Here is a 13,438-nt window from a genome sequence, read left to right as displayed (position 1 = left end):
TAACTCATCCATCTATTTCTCTCCTCGTGAAATATTCATCAGTGTTATATAGGTGTTGTTCACATGGTACATTCCTAGGTACACATACTCCAAGGTCTCTTGACCGATTCCTCACAAAGAAAAAAGCTCATGAGTCTAGATATTGGATTCTAGATACCTACCTCCATGTTTAACACGCGGCAGAGCTACTCCATCTCCTACTCGACTGTAGCATCGTAGGTCCATACAATCTATACTTCACAATTCACTTTCGGGTTTCACAATTTGCTGAATTTGTTTTTGTATCAGCTGTCTAGGAGAACAATTGGATTGGTGAGTCTAGATGTTAGATATCTGGAGATGTGGAGATGTGTAATGGAAGAGGAGAGGTGAGGACTATTGGATACGATTATGATTTGTATTAGGTAGATTCTGGGGTGAGTTGTGGATCGTAGAAGAAAAATGGGATTGGGTGGTACTGTAAATGTGATCTCAACCAGGTATGCCGTGTTACGTTTTGTGTGATTCTGTGAACGCGTTATTGTTTAGACGCTCGAGGACATGAGGCGTTGGAAGATGAAGGTCGATTCTACGATACTGGAATCTGGGGTGCGAAAGCATTTTAGACGCGCTGTTAGAAATGCAATCTCAATTGTTGAATCATTTCATGTTTTTAGTTCATTGCCTGTGAAAGCTCGCACGCTCATTATATATACGCATCATGCCATGCCAGATCAGATCATGCGCCCAATTGCATTCTTCTCCACCGCCCATCTTCCTAGGTATCATTGTAACATCCTTCTGTTCTATTCTCTTCTCTCCATGCACACCTATCCAAGTCCTAACTTTCTCCCATAAATCGACGCACTGAAGCTCTCTCCGAATGTAGATATTCACAATTAAAATGGTATCGCGTTTGAGACCTGTCCATTGATGTCCACAGGTGCTCCTAACATTCTAATGTGCGCACTATTGTTAGTCGTCATCATTTCGACGTTGGCTTGTGATAGATGGGTGATAGATGGGTGGGGGAGAACCAAGAGCTGAGAACCTACTTTTTACCCACTTCCGTAGCGCAGCAGCCGACGAAGAGCGAGGCTGGCCAGCATACTAGCTATAGTATTTGTTTTGTCAGTTGAGAGCAAACTTGTAGTGGTTGCAGTGCTGGCTGTAGCAGGGAGACTTGTAGCTCATAAACCCGTTGCTGGTGTGGAATGAGGAAGGAGAAGGGGAGGGTATTCGTCACACTCACAGCGCTGAGTACTCCAACTCCGAATCCAAGTGTGGGACCGACTATCTTAACATGACATGGGTTTTGATCGGTACCACATTGGATACAGACAAATGGAATTCCAAAGTCGCACATTTTTGGGTTAGGTTGGGTTTGGATTGGAAATTGGAGGGAAGGAAAGCGATAGGATAAGGTGTGATGATGAACTCGAGCTAAATGTGAAACCTTCAGGCAATTCTGATTCGGGAGACTGGATCAATTGATGGGTATTATCTAATATGGATGGAAAGAGATGGGAATTGTGCAGAATTCGATAGAACGTAATCAATCTGCAGGAGGAGATGAGATGAAAAGAATGGATGAGAAGATGGGAAAGAAAGATGATCAGATTTGCATTGACTAGATGGATGCTGTGTATGTTATTAGTACTTACTAGGTATAGCTGAAGGAAGATTGAGTGTCTTGGCTATTAGAGCTCTGGAAGACTTGAAAACCTTGATGAAAGTAAAAATCATCGTATTTACCTACTTATTCGCAGGTGCCTAGGAAGTAGTATGGTATGCTTAGATCAAAGAGAGGTTTGGTGAATTGCATTACTAAATTTATTATTAGCTGTTCTTAGCTGTTCTTACTGACGTAGTGATCGGCCACTCTATTTTCTGTAATGTTTTACATCAACCGGCATCAGTTCGGAAGGGGTTTCATTGGTTGAGGAGAGCACAGGGCATTAGATCGGTCTGATTCATCTATTTCGTCTGAATGTCTGGGGATGGATGTGTTTCATCTGGGGATATGTTTCAAGGTTCACAAGAGGATTTGCCTTTCTTTTTTCTGTGCTCGAGTAGGGAGAAGCGAGAGAAGTAGATAGATGGGGATTTTCAATGAGAATGTGATCATGGGATAGAATTCAAGTCAACTATGAACATTTGTGAAGAAGATTACTATTACCCCAGCGTGACTATCTAGATACTATGCGGTAGGTAGGTATATACCGAGTAGCTAGTATGTAGTCCACAGGATGCAATTCCAAGGTTGGGGGACAACTAAGAGATGGATAAGAGGTGATGATCTGTTTTGCTGATAGGTAGATTGATATCTACTCGAGTACTCTGTACTATCTAGGGACCTAGGGACCTAGGGACCTACCTACCTTGAGTTGGTAAGTAGAATGAAATTTGGAGTCATCTATCAAAGAATGGGTGGACATTTAGAAACATTCGCAGCCATTTTGTCCAATTGCCCATGCATGATCAACAGAGAGTGTGTTGGTGATTCGAACATACGGACGACGGAGGTAAGTGTACACGGTACATTCTCTTTCTCTTTCTCCTCCAAAAGTGGAGTGTGAGTGAAATGGTTCGAGGGAAAATTGAAGACTGGGTACTGGTTAGATACTGCTTAGATACTGCTTAGATAGACCTCGATAACTTGTAAATTTGATAGATACCCACCTACTAGACCTGTAGAAAGGTCATTAACTTTTACCTACAGCCAATCAAGTAGCGCTATTCGATAAACTTTACCTAATCATTACAGTCACGTGATCTTATCCGGACCCTCTATCGAAAAATAAATCCCGATGTACTCCCCTTCCTTCCTTTCCGCATCAATTCTGACGTCGAAAATCGACATCTTCGCAACCCTCGCAACCTGCGAATCATTCGCAACCATACCGCAACGACACACCACCTGCATGACATATCGCTTTCACACTTCACATTAAGAAGGTGAACGAGTTGTTTTTAGCAGCGATGACTTCATCACAGATGGCAGAGGCCGTTCCTCAACCTGTCGCGCCCGTTGCATTAATGTCTACAGGCATTCACTTCGACCCTGATCATATCGAAATGTTCACATACCCCAAACCTTCTCACGATAATAACAGCCCCGTCTTTGCGGAACAAACCAAGTCTGTTGCCGCTGCAATGGATACAACTCTTCCTTCGAATTCAGCCCAACCATCGACAACAAGTCTCCTTCCCGAGATCAAAAATGCAAGCATTTCAGCAGAGGCACTCAATACTACGAATGAAATGGGAAATACAGGATCGGAAAACCATACTGAGAACAACATTTCCGCACAGCCCAAAGTGCCAATCGATTCCGCAATGGAGATGTGCAATGCGACAATCAAACAGGAGTCGCATGAGAAAGAGGCCAACGATACCAACCCCGAAATTTTTGGACAGGCTGGTCCGGAATCAACAGTTCAACCCACTCAGGAACAACTACCATCGTCAAATATTGGACCCCTTGCCTCATTTCCTCCTTATAACACGACAAATGCACTTGTAGACCCTGCGAATATATATGGAGCAGATATGAATTTAGATGGCAATGTATGGGCTTACGACCAAACTATGGACTTTCCAAACGTCGCGTCCAATCCAGACTTTTATAATCGACAACCTTTGATAGACCCGGGAGTGCAGTTGGATGGTTATGCAAAGCTGGCTTTTGATGATTCGGACTTTTATATGACCACACATGAATTGATCATTGGTCGTGATCAAAATGGGTATAACAATATGAGAAGATATGAGAAGGAACATGAGGCAATGAATACATCAGAATTCTCCTCGTTTAAACCAACCATGCAGATCGAAAGTCATACTGGTGGTATCATGGATCCTTGGGTCAAATTGGCAGACAGGCGAAGTCGCAAGGGGAAGAAGAATAAGGGCTCAAGGTCTATCAGTGGCAACAGTGCTACTGCTGGGTCACTTTTGCCTCCTGCAAATGGAAACATGTCACTTCAAAACCCCGATCCGCATAGTTGTCCTGTCCTCCATGTACATCCTCCATTCAACAAAGGTGTAGCGGGCTTCAAAGCTATATCCAGAGAACACGTTAAAATATTTTATGATGACCATCAAGATAGTTTCAAAGTAGAATTCCTTGGTAGAAATGGAGGTTTCGTGGACGACATATACTTCGAGCCCAAGCAGATAGCACCATTAGTAAGTGGTAGCAAATTGCAAATGGGTTTTGTTTTCTTTAGATTTCTGTTACCAGATGTCGTGATCGATGACACAGGGTTCCAGTACCATGAAGAACCCGAAGAGGAGGCGACGGCTACTGCGACAACAACTTATTCGGAAGGAGGGAAAGAGATGAGTCTTAGTTTTGATGATGCACCACGAGCTGGTGATCAGAGGTCTACCGATAGCGAATGCTCTTCAGATAACGAAAACGATTTCGGGGTGGACGAAATTCCTGATAACGAAGTGGACAGAGTGGAGGATCTCGATCCTTTGTACCCCTTAGGAGTAGCAATTGACGAAGAACAAGACGCCGAGGAAGCAGAATCCCCTGTTGACAACTTAACGGACAGTAGCCCACAACCTACAAAGAAACGCGGACCAGGACGTCCGCCTAAGAATGGTGTTATGTCCAAACGGGAACAACAAATTGCCAAGAAGGAAGCCCTGGAGAGAGAGAGAATTCAAGAAGAAGAACGGGCTCAAGAAGAGCAGAGAGTTGAAGAACAGAATCAAGCTACAGCCTCAAAAACTGTACCTGGTAAAAACAAAGTTGGTAGACCAAGAAAGCATCCACGACCAGATGTTACGGAAGAAGGACCACCACGACAAAAACGCAAATATACCAAGAGACAATCGGGCCCCAAGACCCCTGAGGAGGCTGATGAGGACAGATTTGATGACGATGGCAATTGCATACAAGCCAAGAATGGAAGCTCCAGAAAAGTCGCTTACGTTTTGAAAGAAGTTACACACAGAAGGGAGGACTATACCGCGGATCAACTTTCAAGGCCACCAAAGAATTATCTTCAGGTCATTTTCGAGCTTCTAAAGGAAGCAGAACAGCCTTTGTGTCTTCCACAAATCTATAACGAGATGGAGGTCCAGTATCCGTATTACGCCTTTCAAGAATCAAAGGGGTGGCAAAGCAGTGTGAGGCATAACTTAGGACAGCATGAATGTTTTGAGCGTACTAAACGTGCTGGTAAAGGCTGGGCTTGGACTCTGAAACCCGGTTCCAGTTATCTAAAGGAGAAGAAGAAGAGAGCACCCTCACCTCCAGTTGCAGGTGGAAATCAACCAATATATCAAGCTGGCCCACCAGTTTCTGGCTACGGTCAGCCTCCGCCTGGATATATGTTGAATCCCAATTTATATCATAATCAGATGAATCCACATGCACAAGGAGAGTATCAGCAATACCAGCCAGGCCAGCCGTACATGGGCCCAAATCCTCACTATTCTCCTTATCCTCCTCAGGGTTATCATCCACCTCAAGGTATTCAGCCACCTTTCATCCCTCCAATGGCACCTCAATTGGTACCTTCTGCGCCTGCTTCTTATAGCTCCCCTTATGCTCCGAAGCCACCTGCTGCTGGAACACAATCTCAAAGCACTCAACAGCAACCTCCACAGCAAAATTCGCAACAACAACCTCAACAACAGCAGTCTCAACAACAACAGCCTCAACAGCAACAGGCCCAACAGCAACAGCCTCAACAGCAACAGCATTCACATCAACAGCAACAGCATCCGCATCCTCAGCATTCACAGCATCAACACCCATATCCACAGCCTCAACAGCCTCACTATCAACCACCGCAGCCACCGAAAACGAACCAAGCACCAGTGCAGTCACAGCAATCGCAACCACCAACTGGCCACCAAACCCAGACAGCTGCTCATGCTGCACCACAAGTTACGCACGGAGCTTTACCAGCCGCAACTCCTCAAAAAAGAGTCATTCCTCCTAACCTGGTCGCTGCAATAACCGCATATCGTAACCATGTTGCCAACTTGATCCGAAAACGAGCTCCAAATGATGCTGAGGCAATTGTTGACAAGGCCATAAATCGAGTCTATGATGGTACCGAAGAAGATCGTTCTCTTGATAGCACTGAACATGAGATGAAACTTATCAATGGTGTTCTCAACATTCTCAAGTTGCCCCCTGTTCCTCGTGCACCTCCTGCCAACCAAAACCATGCTCAACCACAACCTGCTGTACCGCAACAGGTTCCCCAGCCGCCGATTAATCAGAACAAGCCTCAAGGCAACATACCTCAACAACCTGGAAAACCTATTGGAGCAGACCTTCCAAAACAAACGATCATGCGACCATCGTTTTTTGGAACCCATCAAAATCAATCCAGTAACTCTTCTGTACCTAGACCACCATTGATGACACCAGTCCTACAAAGAAGCAATTCGGGATCTGCTCCTACACCTTCCAGACCAAATACAGCCTCATCCTCTTCTGTGCCATCTAATCCCTCAAATCCACCACCACAAACCGCTGTTTCGGGCAACAATAAAATTAGTGGTACCACGCCACCTGTCGCAAGCACAGTCAATCAAACCATTGCACAGCCTGTTGATCAGAATGGAACAAACGAGAAGGGAGCTAATCAGAGTGGAACGACTCAAATTGGAACCAATCGACATGGAACAAGTCAGAATGGAACAAACCATGGGCTCAAAGCCGGTGAAACTTTGACAGAGGCGGGTTTCGTACGAAGTTTCCCTCATCCACCAATCTCCAGTTGATGGGACACGTTACATTACGTAACATTTCATTCAGATATAGAGTGAGTATCTGATAAAGAAAATCAGTTATTTCGATTCCACTCAGTTGGGCAAGCACGCCCACGTACGGAGTATATATTTGAACTTAAAAGTTTTTATTTCATTGCACAAGCACATGATGATTATACGAGAGGAAAGGGTTAATTTCAATTTTTAATGCGGTGTTGGGAGCAACGGGACAATTTGGGTCTTTGTCGCTTTCGTTGATTTGAAATGGATTTGGCCAGACTTGGCATTGGGATTGGACATTGGCATGGGCGTGGGTCTGGGCATTAACGTTATACGAAGTGATGCAGGGCGTATGCTTAGCGAATGTATTAGGGAAAGAGTAGGCGTTCTTATAGATATCCCATCCGCGAGATGATTAGCATATTCTAGCATACTCGATCCTGCATAGCAGCGGTGGTTCTTTTCTTTTTGGGAATGGGAACTTGGAGCTTAGCCACAAGCATATGGGGTGGCGTTTTTGAATTTTGTTTAGTTTTCTTTATCGTGTCGATTTGGTTGTTCTTTTATGAACAGATAGTATCGAATGCCTCTTTTGGCTCTTTACTCGGGCTTTCAGGTGCCGGTTTTGGGTATCGCACGTAGCTTGGCCGGGTAGCATCTAGCTCCGGATTGGGGCAAAGTGTTGACTTTGATGATTCTTTTGATTTCTTACCTTGTTTGTTGGGTCGATGACCCAGGCGATGAGAGAGAAATTGGAGAATATTTTCTCGAGGTCTAGCGGGTGTTTTAATACAGAGACATTATCTAGGTACACGTTTGCGAATAGGGAAGAGAAGAAGCAGAGACGGAATGGAATGGAACATGTACATATGAGTCAATAGGAATGTGTTTGTTAAGTTTTATGGTTTTCAGGGCCATATGAATCGTCTTGGGTGTGAGCATGTAATTGTGTATGTGTGATGTGTTTGAATGATGATGTCAAATTGTAAAATTTCCATCCTCATTTCCTAACTACTTCATACTGTTGTCTCTTTATGCCCTTCGTCGTTCTGAACATATATGATGGATGGTTTTTACTGCATACCTACCTACTATTTGAGACTAAATGTTTACTTCTCACTACTTTGTGGCTTTGTTACATGTAATGTTGTGGGTATTAATCATATGGTATTTTCTCTTGCAGGATGGGATAGATGAGTTTGTTAGTCTCAAGGAAGTGTTTAGGTGATTACTGGGCATATGATTGGGAGATGGGGAGAGGCATGGGGGAAGATGAAACGGGATGGGATAGAGTGAGACTTGAGAAAATGAGATAGAATGAGATAGCGATGAATCGGATGATGTAGAATATCTATAACCTTTAGATGTTGGAGGAGAATTTGACTGGAGTGGATATAGATAGATATAGGTATTCGATTGTGGGGTTGTGAGATGATGGGTTGGAGTGTATGGGATGGGATTGAGTGGGAGGGAAGGGAAGGGAAGAGATGGCATGGTGGGAAGTGATTATACAGAGTGTCTAAGTAGATTTATCATTTGTGATGGTTTATTTGGGAATTTTTGATTGGATTGTATGGTTGGATGGTTGGATGATGATGAAATGGGGATGTGAATTCGGCTAGGATGGGATGCGTACTTTAACTTTGAGAGAGGGAGTCGAATTGGAAGTTAGAAGAGGAAGCTAGAAATTAGAGGTCGGGAAGGTAATCAATGGAAAGTTGTGAGAAAAGAGCGGATACAATGCTCGATGACATGAGTTTGTATCATCTCTGAAGAATGAGCTTACTTGGTATATATGGAAAGGGTGATATAATAGTATGACACATATTACATCGTACGTTAGGTGAACACCTATTGCACACTCTTACTCACCCTCACCCACTGATCTCTTGATGCGCAGTTTTGAGCTTGCGTACATATATCAATCAGAAACCAGATCTGCTTTGAAATTTAGCATTTGTCTTGTTTTACCCTTCACAGATATTCATCGAAGCATTTGATTCGGATTATCCTATCCACTTCCGAGGAGCTATGTATTCGTTCTACTTATCTCTGCAACCCGAAACCATGTCATTGGTAGAAAGACAAGAACATTGCATTCTCATTACAGATATCGTCATCAAGCATAACAAACTTACTCAATCCATATGTACCACTTCATCAACTTATTTTTTTCTCCATCAATAAGTCCGTCCCCCTTTACCCTGCCTCTTCTCTCTACTCTTATCCTTTTTCTCCTATATTTCCCTACCTCTTCCGACCCGACCCGATATCTTACCTCATCTCACCTCATCCCGCCCCATCTTACTCTATCCCGTACGCTCCGAGATCAGAGTACCGACCCTGCATATGCATGCGTCAATGCCGTTTCTTCTGCGAGACGGCAGAGTCTCCGCACCAGTGGAAGGAGAATTGTATATTAGAGTTTACATGTGGTGTTGTGGTGTACCCTTTGGATTAACATTCTGTGCTATATTTGATTTCTTTAATGGGTGCATATACATTTTTGTGATACCGTCAGATACATAGAACAGATTTCCCGTGCATAAAAAGCTACGCAATAGGCGCGTAGATATAGTGCATGCATGCGTGCCGCGTTGGCTTTTGATTGCATAGATACATTTATACATACCTAGGTATGCAGTATGTACAGGGAGACGTGAAATGTATATGTACAACTTCCGATGAATAATATGTGATAGGATTTTTACTTTGCGGGGATGATTGCCCTTGAAAATGAATGGGAGTTAGCTACTTTATATACCCTGCATATTTGATCTCTATCGGTTATTCCATTACTTGTCAAGTGGCCTCGATGCAACAATACTTTGAATGAGATCGGATGAACGGAAATCCTTGGCATGGCAATCATATCGTGTTGTGGTTCATGTCGGTGAGTGCATTGATGTCGTGGTCGCTGCATGACGAGCCGCCATTGACTTTGCTGATTGCAGCGCTTCGAGACGGGTACCTTCGAAGTGGGCATCATAGTTTTTTATTAGAGCCAGCTGCATCATTGCTCTTTAGCCACAATTCAAACATCCTTGATCAATAAACGGCTTATATAGCCTGACAACCAATCAGTCAATTATGGGTTCTGGGTAATCACCTGACTTGATGCTTAATCTCGTCGTCAATTCAAACGCTGATCTGATTGAGACTACTAACACTGCTCCAAAGCTGGCTCCTGGAACCTGATCATCGCTATCTACACATAAAATTCTTAAACATATAACAAAACGATCTCTTCTCTTACATGATCCATGGTTTTGGAATGCTAGTATCGCTTTCCGTGCTATTTTACATTCTCACTCTACCTTCATGATGCACTCATATTTGGGGGCCAAAAATTGATGAAATGTCGTGGAGTATCTCGCGTTGCACCAAAAGAGACAGCTTGTCATAGGTGTAATTCCACCGCATAATTCTCGGGCGTAGCGAATTTCTGCAGAGTCAGATATAAATCCCGGAAGTCGGATCACACATGCATGGCCGGGAATTACTATGGTGTTGGGGAAGACCGGTTCGGTCGTTCATTATCCGCGTTGGCCGCGTGGAAGGGAGGAAATTTGATACGACGACATGAAAAAGAAGGGGTCGACTCAGACCCAACGATCAAATTCTCTGAGAACAACGCAAGTTCTGCGTTCAGTAATAGCTGAGATAGGAAGAATCTGAAGACATCTATTGGATGCTCGGATCCGGTCAAACGTATCACAAATAACTGTGTGTAATCCAATTTATTTGTGAAAACCGGCATTGAGGTATCCTGAGTTGAATGATCAGAAAAGTCCATGCTCTCATGGCCGGGCAAACCTTCCCATGATTTCCTAGTATGGCCACCTGATGATGCCAATAGAATAGGGCTCTGGATGATAGTTACTGCAAAAGGACAGAAGACCAATAGGGGAGCACTTCATCACGTGAATTGGGTGGTGTTGACAGTTCACAAGTTGCAAGTAACTATCTCCTCTCTCTGTGTACTGCGCGGAGAAAGCTTCGAAATTGTTATCGAACCCCCACGAACTTTGGGTTGATCAGTTGTCAAATACTTCTGACGAATATGATATCTATCCTGAGCTTCTGATGTTTCTTTAAACAGGCGAATAGAAAAGAGTGTTCCCTTCATAGACTACAAGATTCAGTCAACTTCGCCCAAACTGCATTGCTCAGGCCTGCTAATATGGTGAAGTGGAATTATTAGAGTCCCAGATAAGTCAGCAGGCATGGGACACCAAATAAGATGATGGAATGAATGTTTTGAGCTGGTATTCGAAAATAAAGGAAGGAATTAGGCGATCGATTTCCAATGGCCGCGAAACACCAACTTCGGTAGACAAGGACAAAGAAAGAATGCGTATCTATGATGGGCAAGTAATCAGGGAAATTGTGAAGGATGGAAGGATTGATTTCTCGTTTGAAACACGCTACCCATACAAGGCGAGACAATCTTCTTCGCCAATTCTCGAGCTTGAGTGATAGTTAGCGGATCTGCGATAAGAGAAAGAAACCCTCCGAGAATTAGACTATGATCAGCGATCTGCAGATATAATACCTCCTTCGTCGACTTTCTTAAAACAGGTATGCTTCTCGATCACTCAAAATTCAACATTTCGCTTTGAATCCCAAGAGCAAAATTCAAGAAACACCAAACTAAATCTGGATCTTCGATGGAACCCAACTTGATCGGCCAAAGAACTTAGGTTGCATGTGAAAATTTTGAGAAGCATTTCGTAGAATTTGATTGATGTCCTCGTGATATTGTTTTTTGCATTAAATCTTCCTGCTGCAGTTCTTCGTAACACGACTGTATTCTTGCTGCAATGTAATTAGCCTCATATTCCAGCAATGGAATGCCACGAGAGATACGCATCGGAGGCGGTTTATAGCGTTGTATTTCATTTGCACGGTTAGTAACCTTTAGTATCTTATGATTACTAGGGAGTATGTTGGAACCAATGGGGTATGAGAAGACAAGCTCGCCAGTCCGCCTCAACAAGGCGATTTAGATATTGGCTTCCAGACACCACTATTGCCCGGAATTTTATATTGTATGCAGACCTCTCTGCAGATAAGTGTAAGGTTGCTGCGACCTTTGATTCAGCTAGTCGACTTAGCAGCAGTCTATAAATCCACAAAATTGTCCGATTTCAATAAGACGTTAAATGAGGGGCGTTGATAGCTCCTGATATCTATTGCCGCCATCTCCTTAGTCGTAACAAGGCTCTTATAAAATGTCCGAACATTCATACAAAAGAGTGTCATAGACCAGTGTATATGGTGATACACAACCAGTCCATACCCCCTTAAACCTCTTGCTTTACACTCTTCTTCCTGTCATACCATCGCCAAGTGCAATGTCTTCTCAACTTAATCGATACTGGATACCCAATTTTGATATCAACAAGAGAGTCATCACCAAGGAGATCCAATACTATCTGGGACCAGAATCCACGTTGAGGCCATATACACGAGACGTACGTGATGATAATTTCAGCTGTCAAATAATCATGCTCATAGGGTGCATAGGGAGAAGACGGATATCTGATTAGCACACCAGGAGAATGCTTGACAGATGTGAGCACCATTATGTACAACAAACCATCTGAGAGTCTCGATTAATCTGGTATATAGGAACAGATAGACGATATCTGTATCAAGTCGAAGGAGCTCTGGGTAAAGCAGGCAGCGGCTCGAGCCAAGAAGGAGTCAGACAAGCAACTAAAGCGGCCTCTGCACCAGCCAGTTGTGATCTCACGGGGCTCAAAGCCCCGTTCCTCAAGATCTCATCGTCCGGATCATAAAAGATCTTGATAATCGAATGGCATAGACTTAAAAGAGGACGAAAACGATCCTAACGATGCAAATGTCCTGCGCGTGGATATTTCAACGAGAGCTAAAGAGTGTGGCATTGTACTTGTTCCATAGAACAAAAGGACTCGAAGTTTACTACAGGGCAAAGATACTGAACCGTTGCGGAAGTAAAAATGCATAGCGCTTGCATACATCTTATTGTTGCTATTGATATCCGGGTTTTTTATGTAGCCTTCTTCGCATCTTTTGGAGGTGTGCTTGTTGGCGTATAATCTGCATATCCCTCTACATATCTGCCATTGTTCCAGTATAGGAGAATTCATATGTTGGCACAATTTTCCTCGAGATGTAAGAGCCGTGAATAGACATCAGCATCCACAAGCCATTCTTGCCAATTGTGAATTTTTTTGACAATACAAACCAAAAGTGCCATTCCAGCCATGGAGGCGATCAAAACTCCTGTGACTGTTTTCGCCGTGTCTACCACTAGAGTCATAATCGCTAGCTATGACACTAGTCTTAGTCGTATTTGATGCAGCCGACATTAGGACTCGTTTGAAGCCTCACAATCCCGGACATCTAGGTTGAGATGAGGCTGCATTTCAAATGCGACCGAATAGCATGTTAGGCTGAGGTGATCTGCAGCCAAGAACGAAGCGAGACATTGCATGTACTGTAGTTGCAGCTCTTTATCCTTGTACTGAATTTGACAGAATTTGGCGACATAAATTTTGTAATAATTGTATTGGCAATGTAGACTTTCCCATCGTCCCAAGACAACAATTAGTGTTCCATTTAGTGTTGGAATTTAATCTTTTTTTTTAATAACGACAGGAGCGAATTCTCAAGACCGACTTAACGAAGCCTTTTGACCTCAACACAAACTGAACTCAAAACC

General features: G+C 43.5%; 4 protein-coding genes across 4 annotated transcripts; 3 read left to right on the top strand and 1 right to left on the bottom strand.

Annotated features, from left to right (window-relative positions):
* Nucleotides 1-878: 878 nt before the first annotated feature.
* On the bottom strand, nucleotides 879-1,345 carry Bfra_010872 (uncharacterized protein; the record flags this gene model as incomplete). Its single annotated transcript, XM_037341204.1, has 3 exons — nucleotides 879-1,022; nucleotides 1,046-1,093; nucleotides 1,232-1,345. 3 exons carry the CDS (start codon nucleotides 1,343-1,345, stop codon nucleotides 879-881), a joined length of 306 nt encoding a protein of 101 aa, XP_037188623.1.
* Nucleotides 1,346-2,961: 1,616 nt separating this feature from the next.
* On the top strand, nucleotides 2,962-6,738 carry Bfra_010871 (putative forkhead domain protein; the record flags this gene model as incomplete). Its single annotated transcript, XM_037341203.1, has 1 exon — nucleotides 2,962-6,738. One exon carries the CDS (start codon nucleotides 2,962-2,964, stop codon nucleotides 6,736-6,738), a length of 3,777 nt encoding a protein of 1,258 aa, XP_037188622.1.
* Nucleotides 6,739-11,574: 4,836 nt separating this feature from the next.
* On the top strand, nucleotides 11,575-11,856 carry Bfra_010870 (uncharacterized protein; the record flags this gene model as incomplete). Its single annotated transcript, XM_037341202.1, has 2 exons — nucleotides 11,575-11,619; nucleotides 11,668-11,856. The coding sequence occupies 2 exons, from the start codon at nucleotides 11,575-11,577 to the stop codon at nucleotides 11,854-11,856; spliced, it is 234 nt and encodes a 77-aa protein (XP_037188621.1).
* A 227-nt stretch (nucleotides 11,857-12,083) lies between these two features.
* Bfra_010869 (uncharacterized protein) lies at nucleotides 12,084-12,540 on the top strand (the record flags this gene model as incomplete). Its single annotated transcript, XM_037341201.1, has 3 exons — nucleotides 12,084-12,203; nucleotides 12,256-12,303; nucleotides 12,361-12,540. 3 exons carry the CDS (start codon nucleotides 12,084-12,086, stop codon nucleotides 12,538-12,540), a joined length of 348 nt encoding a protein of 115 aa, XP_037188620.1.
* Nucleotides 12,541-13,438: the final 898 nt, after the last annotated feature.

The sequence above is a fragment of the Botrytis fragariae genome, assembly GCF_013461495.1.
Source record: "Botrytis fragariae strain BVB16 chromosome Unknown tig00000223, whole genome shotgun sequence".
NCBI lineage: Eukaryota > Fungi > Ascomycota > Leotiomycetes > Helotiales > Sclerotiniaceae > Botrytis > Botrytis fragariae.
The sequence above is the reverse complement of the archived record's forward strand: the minus strand, read 5'-3'. Positions and strand labels throughout refer to the sequence as shown.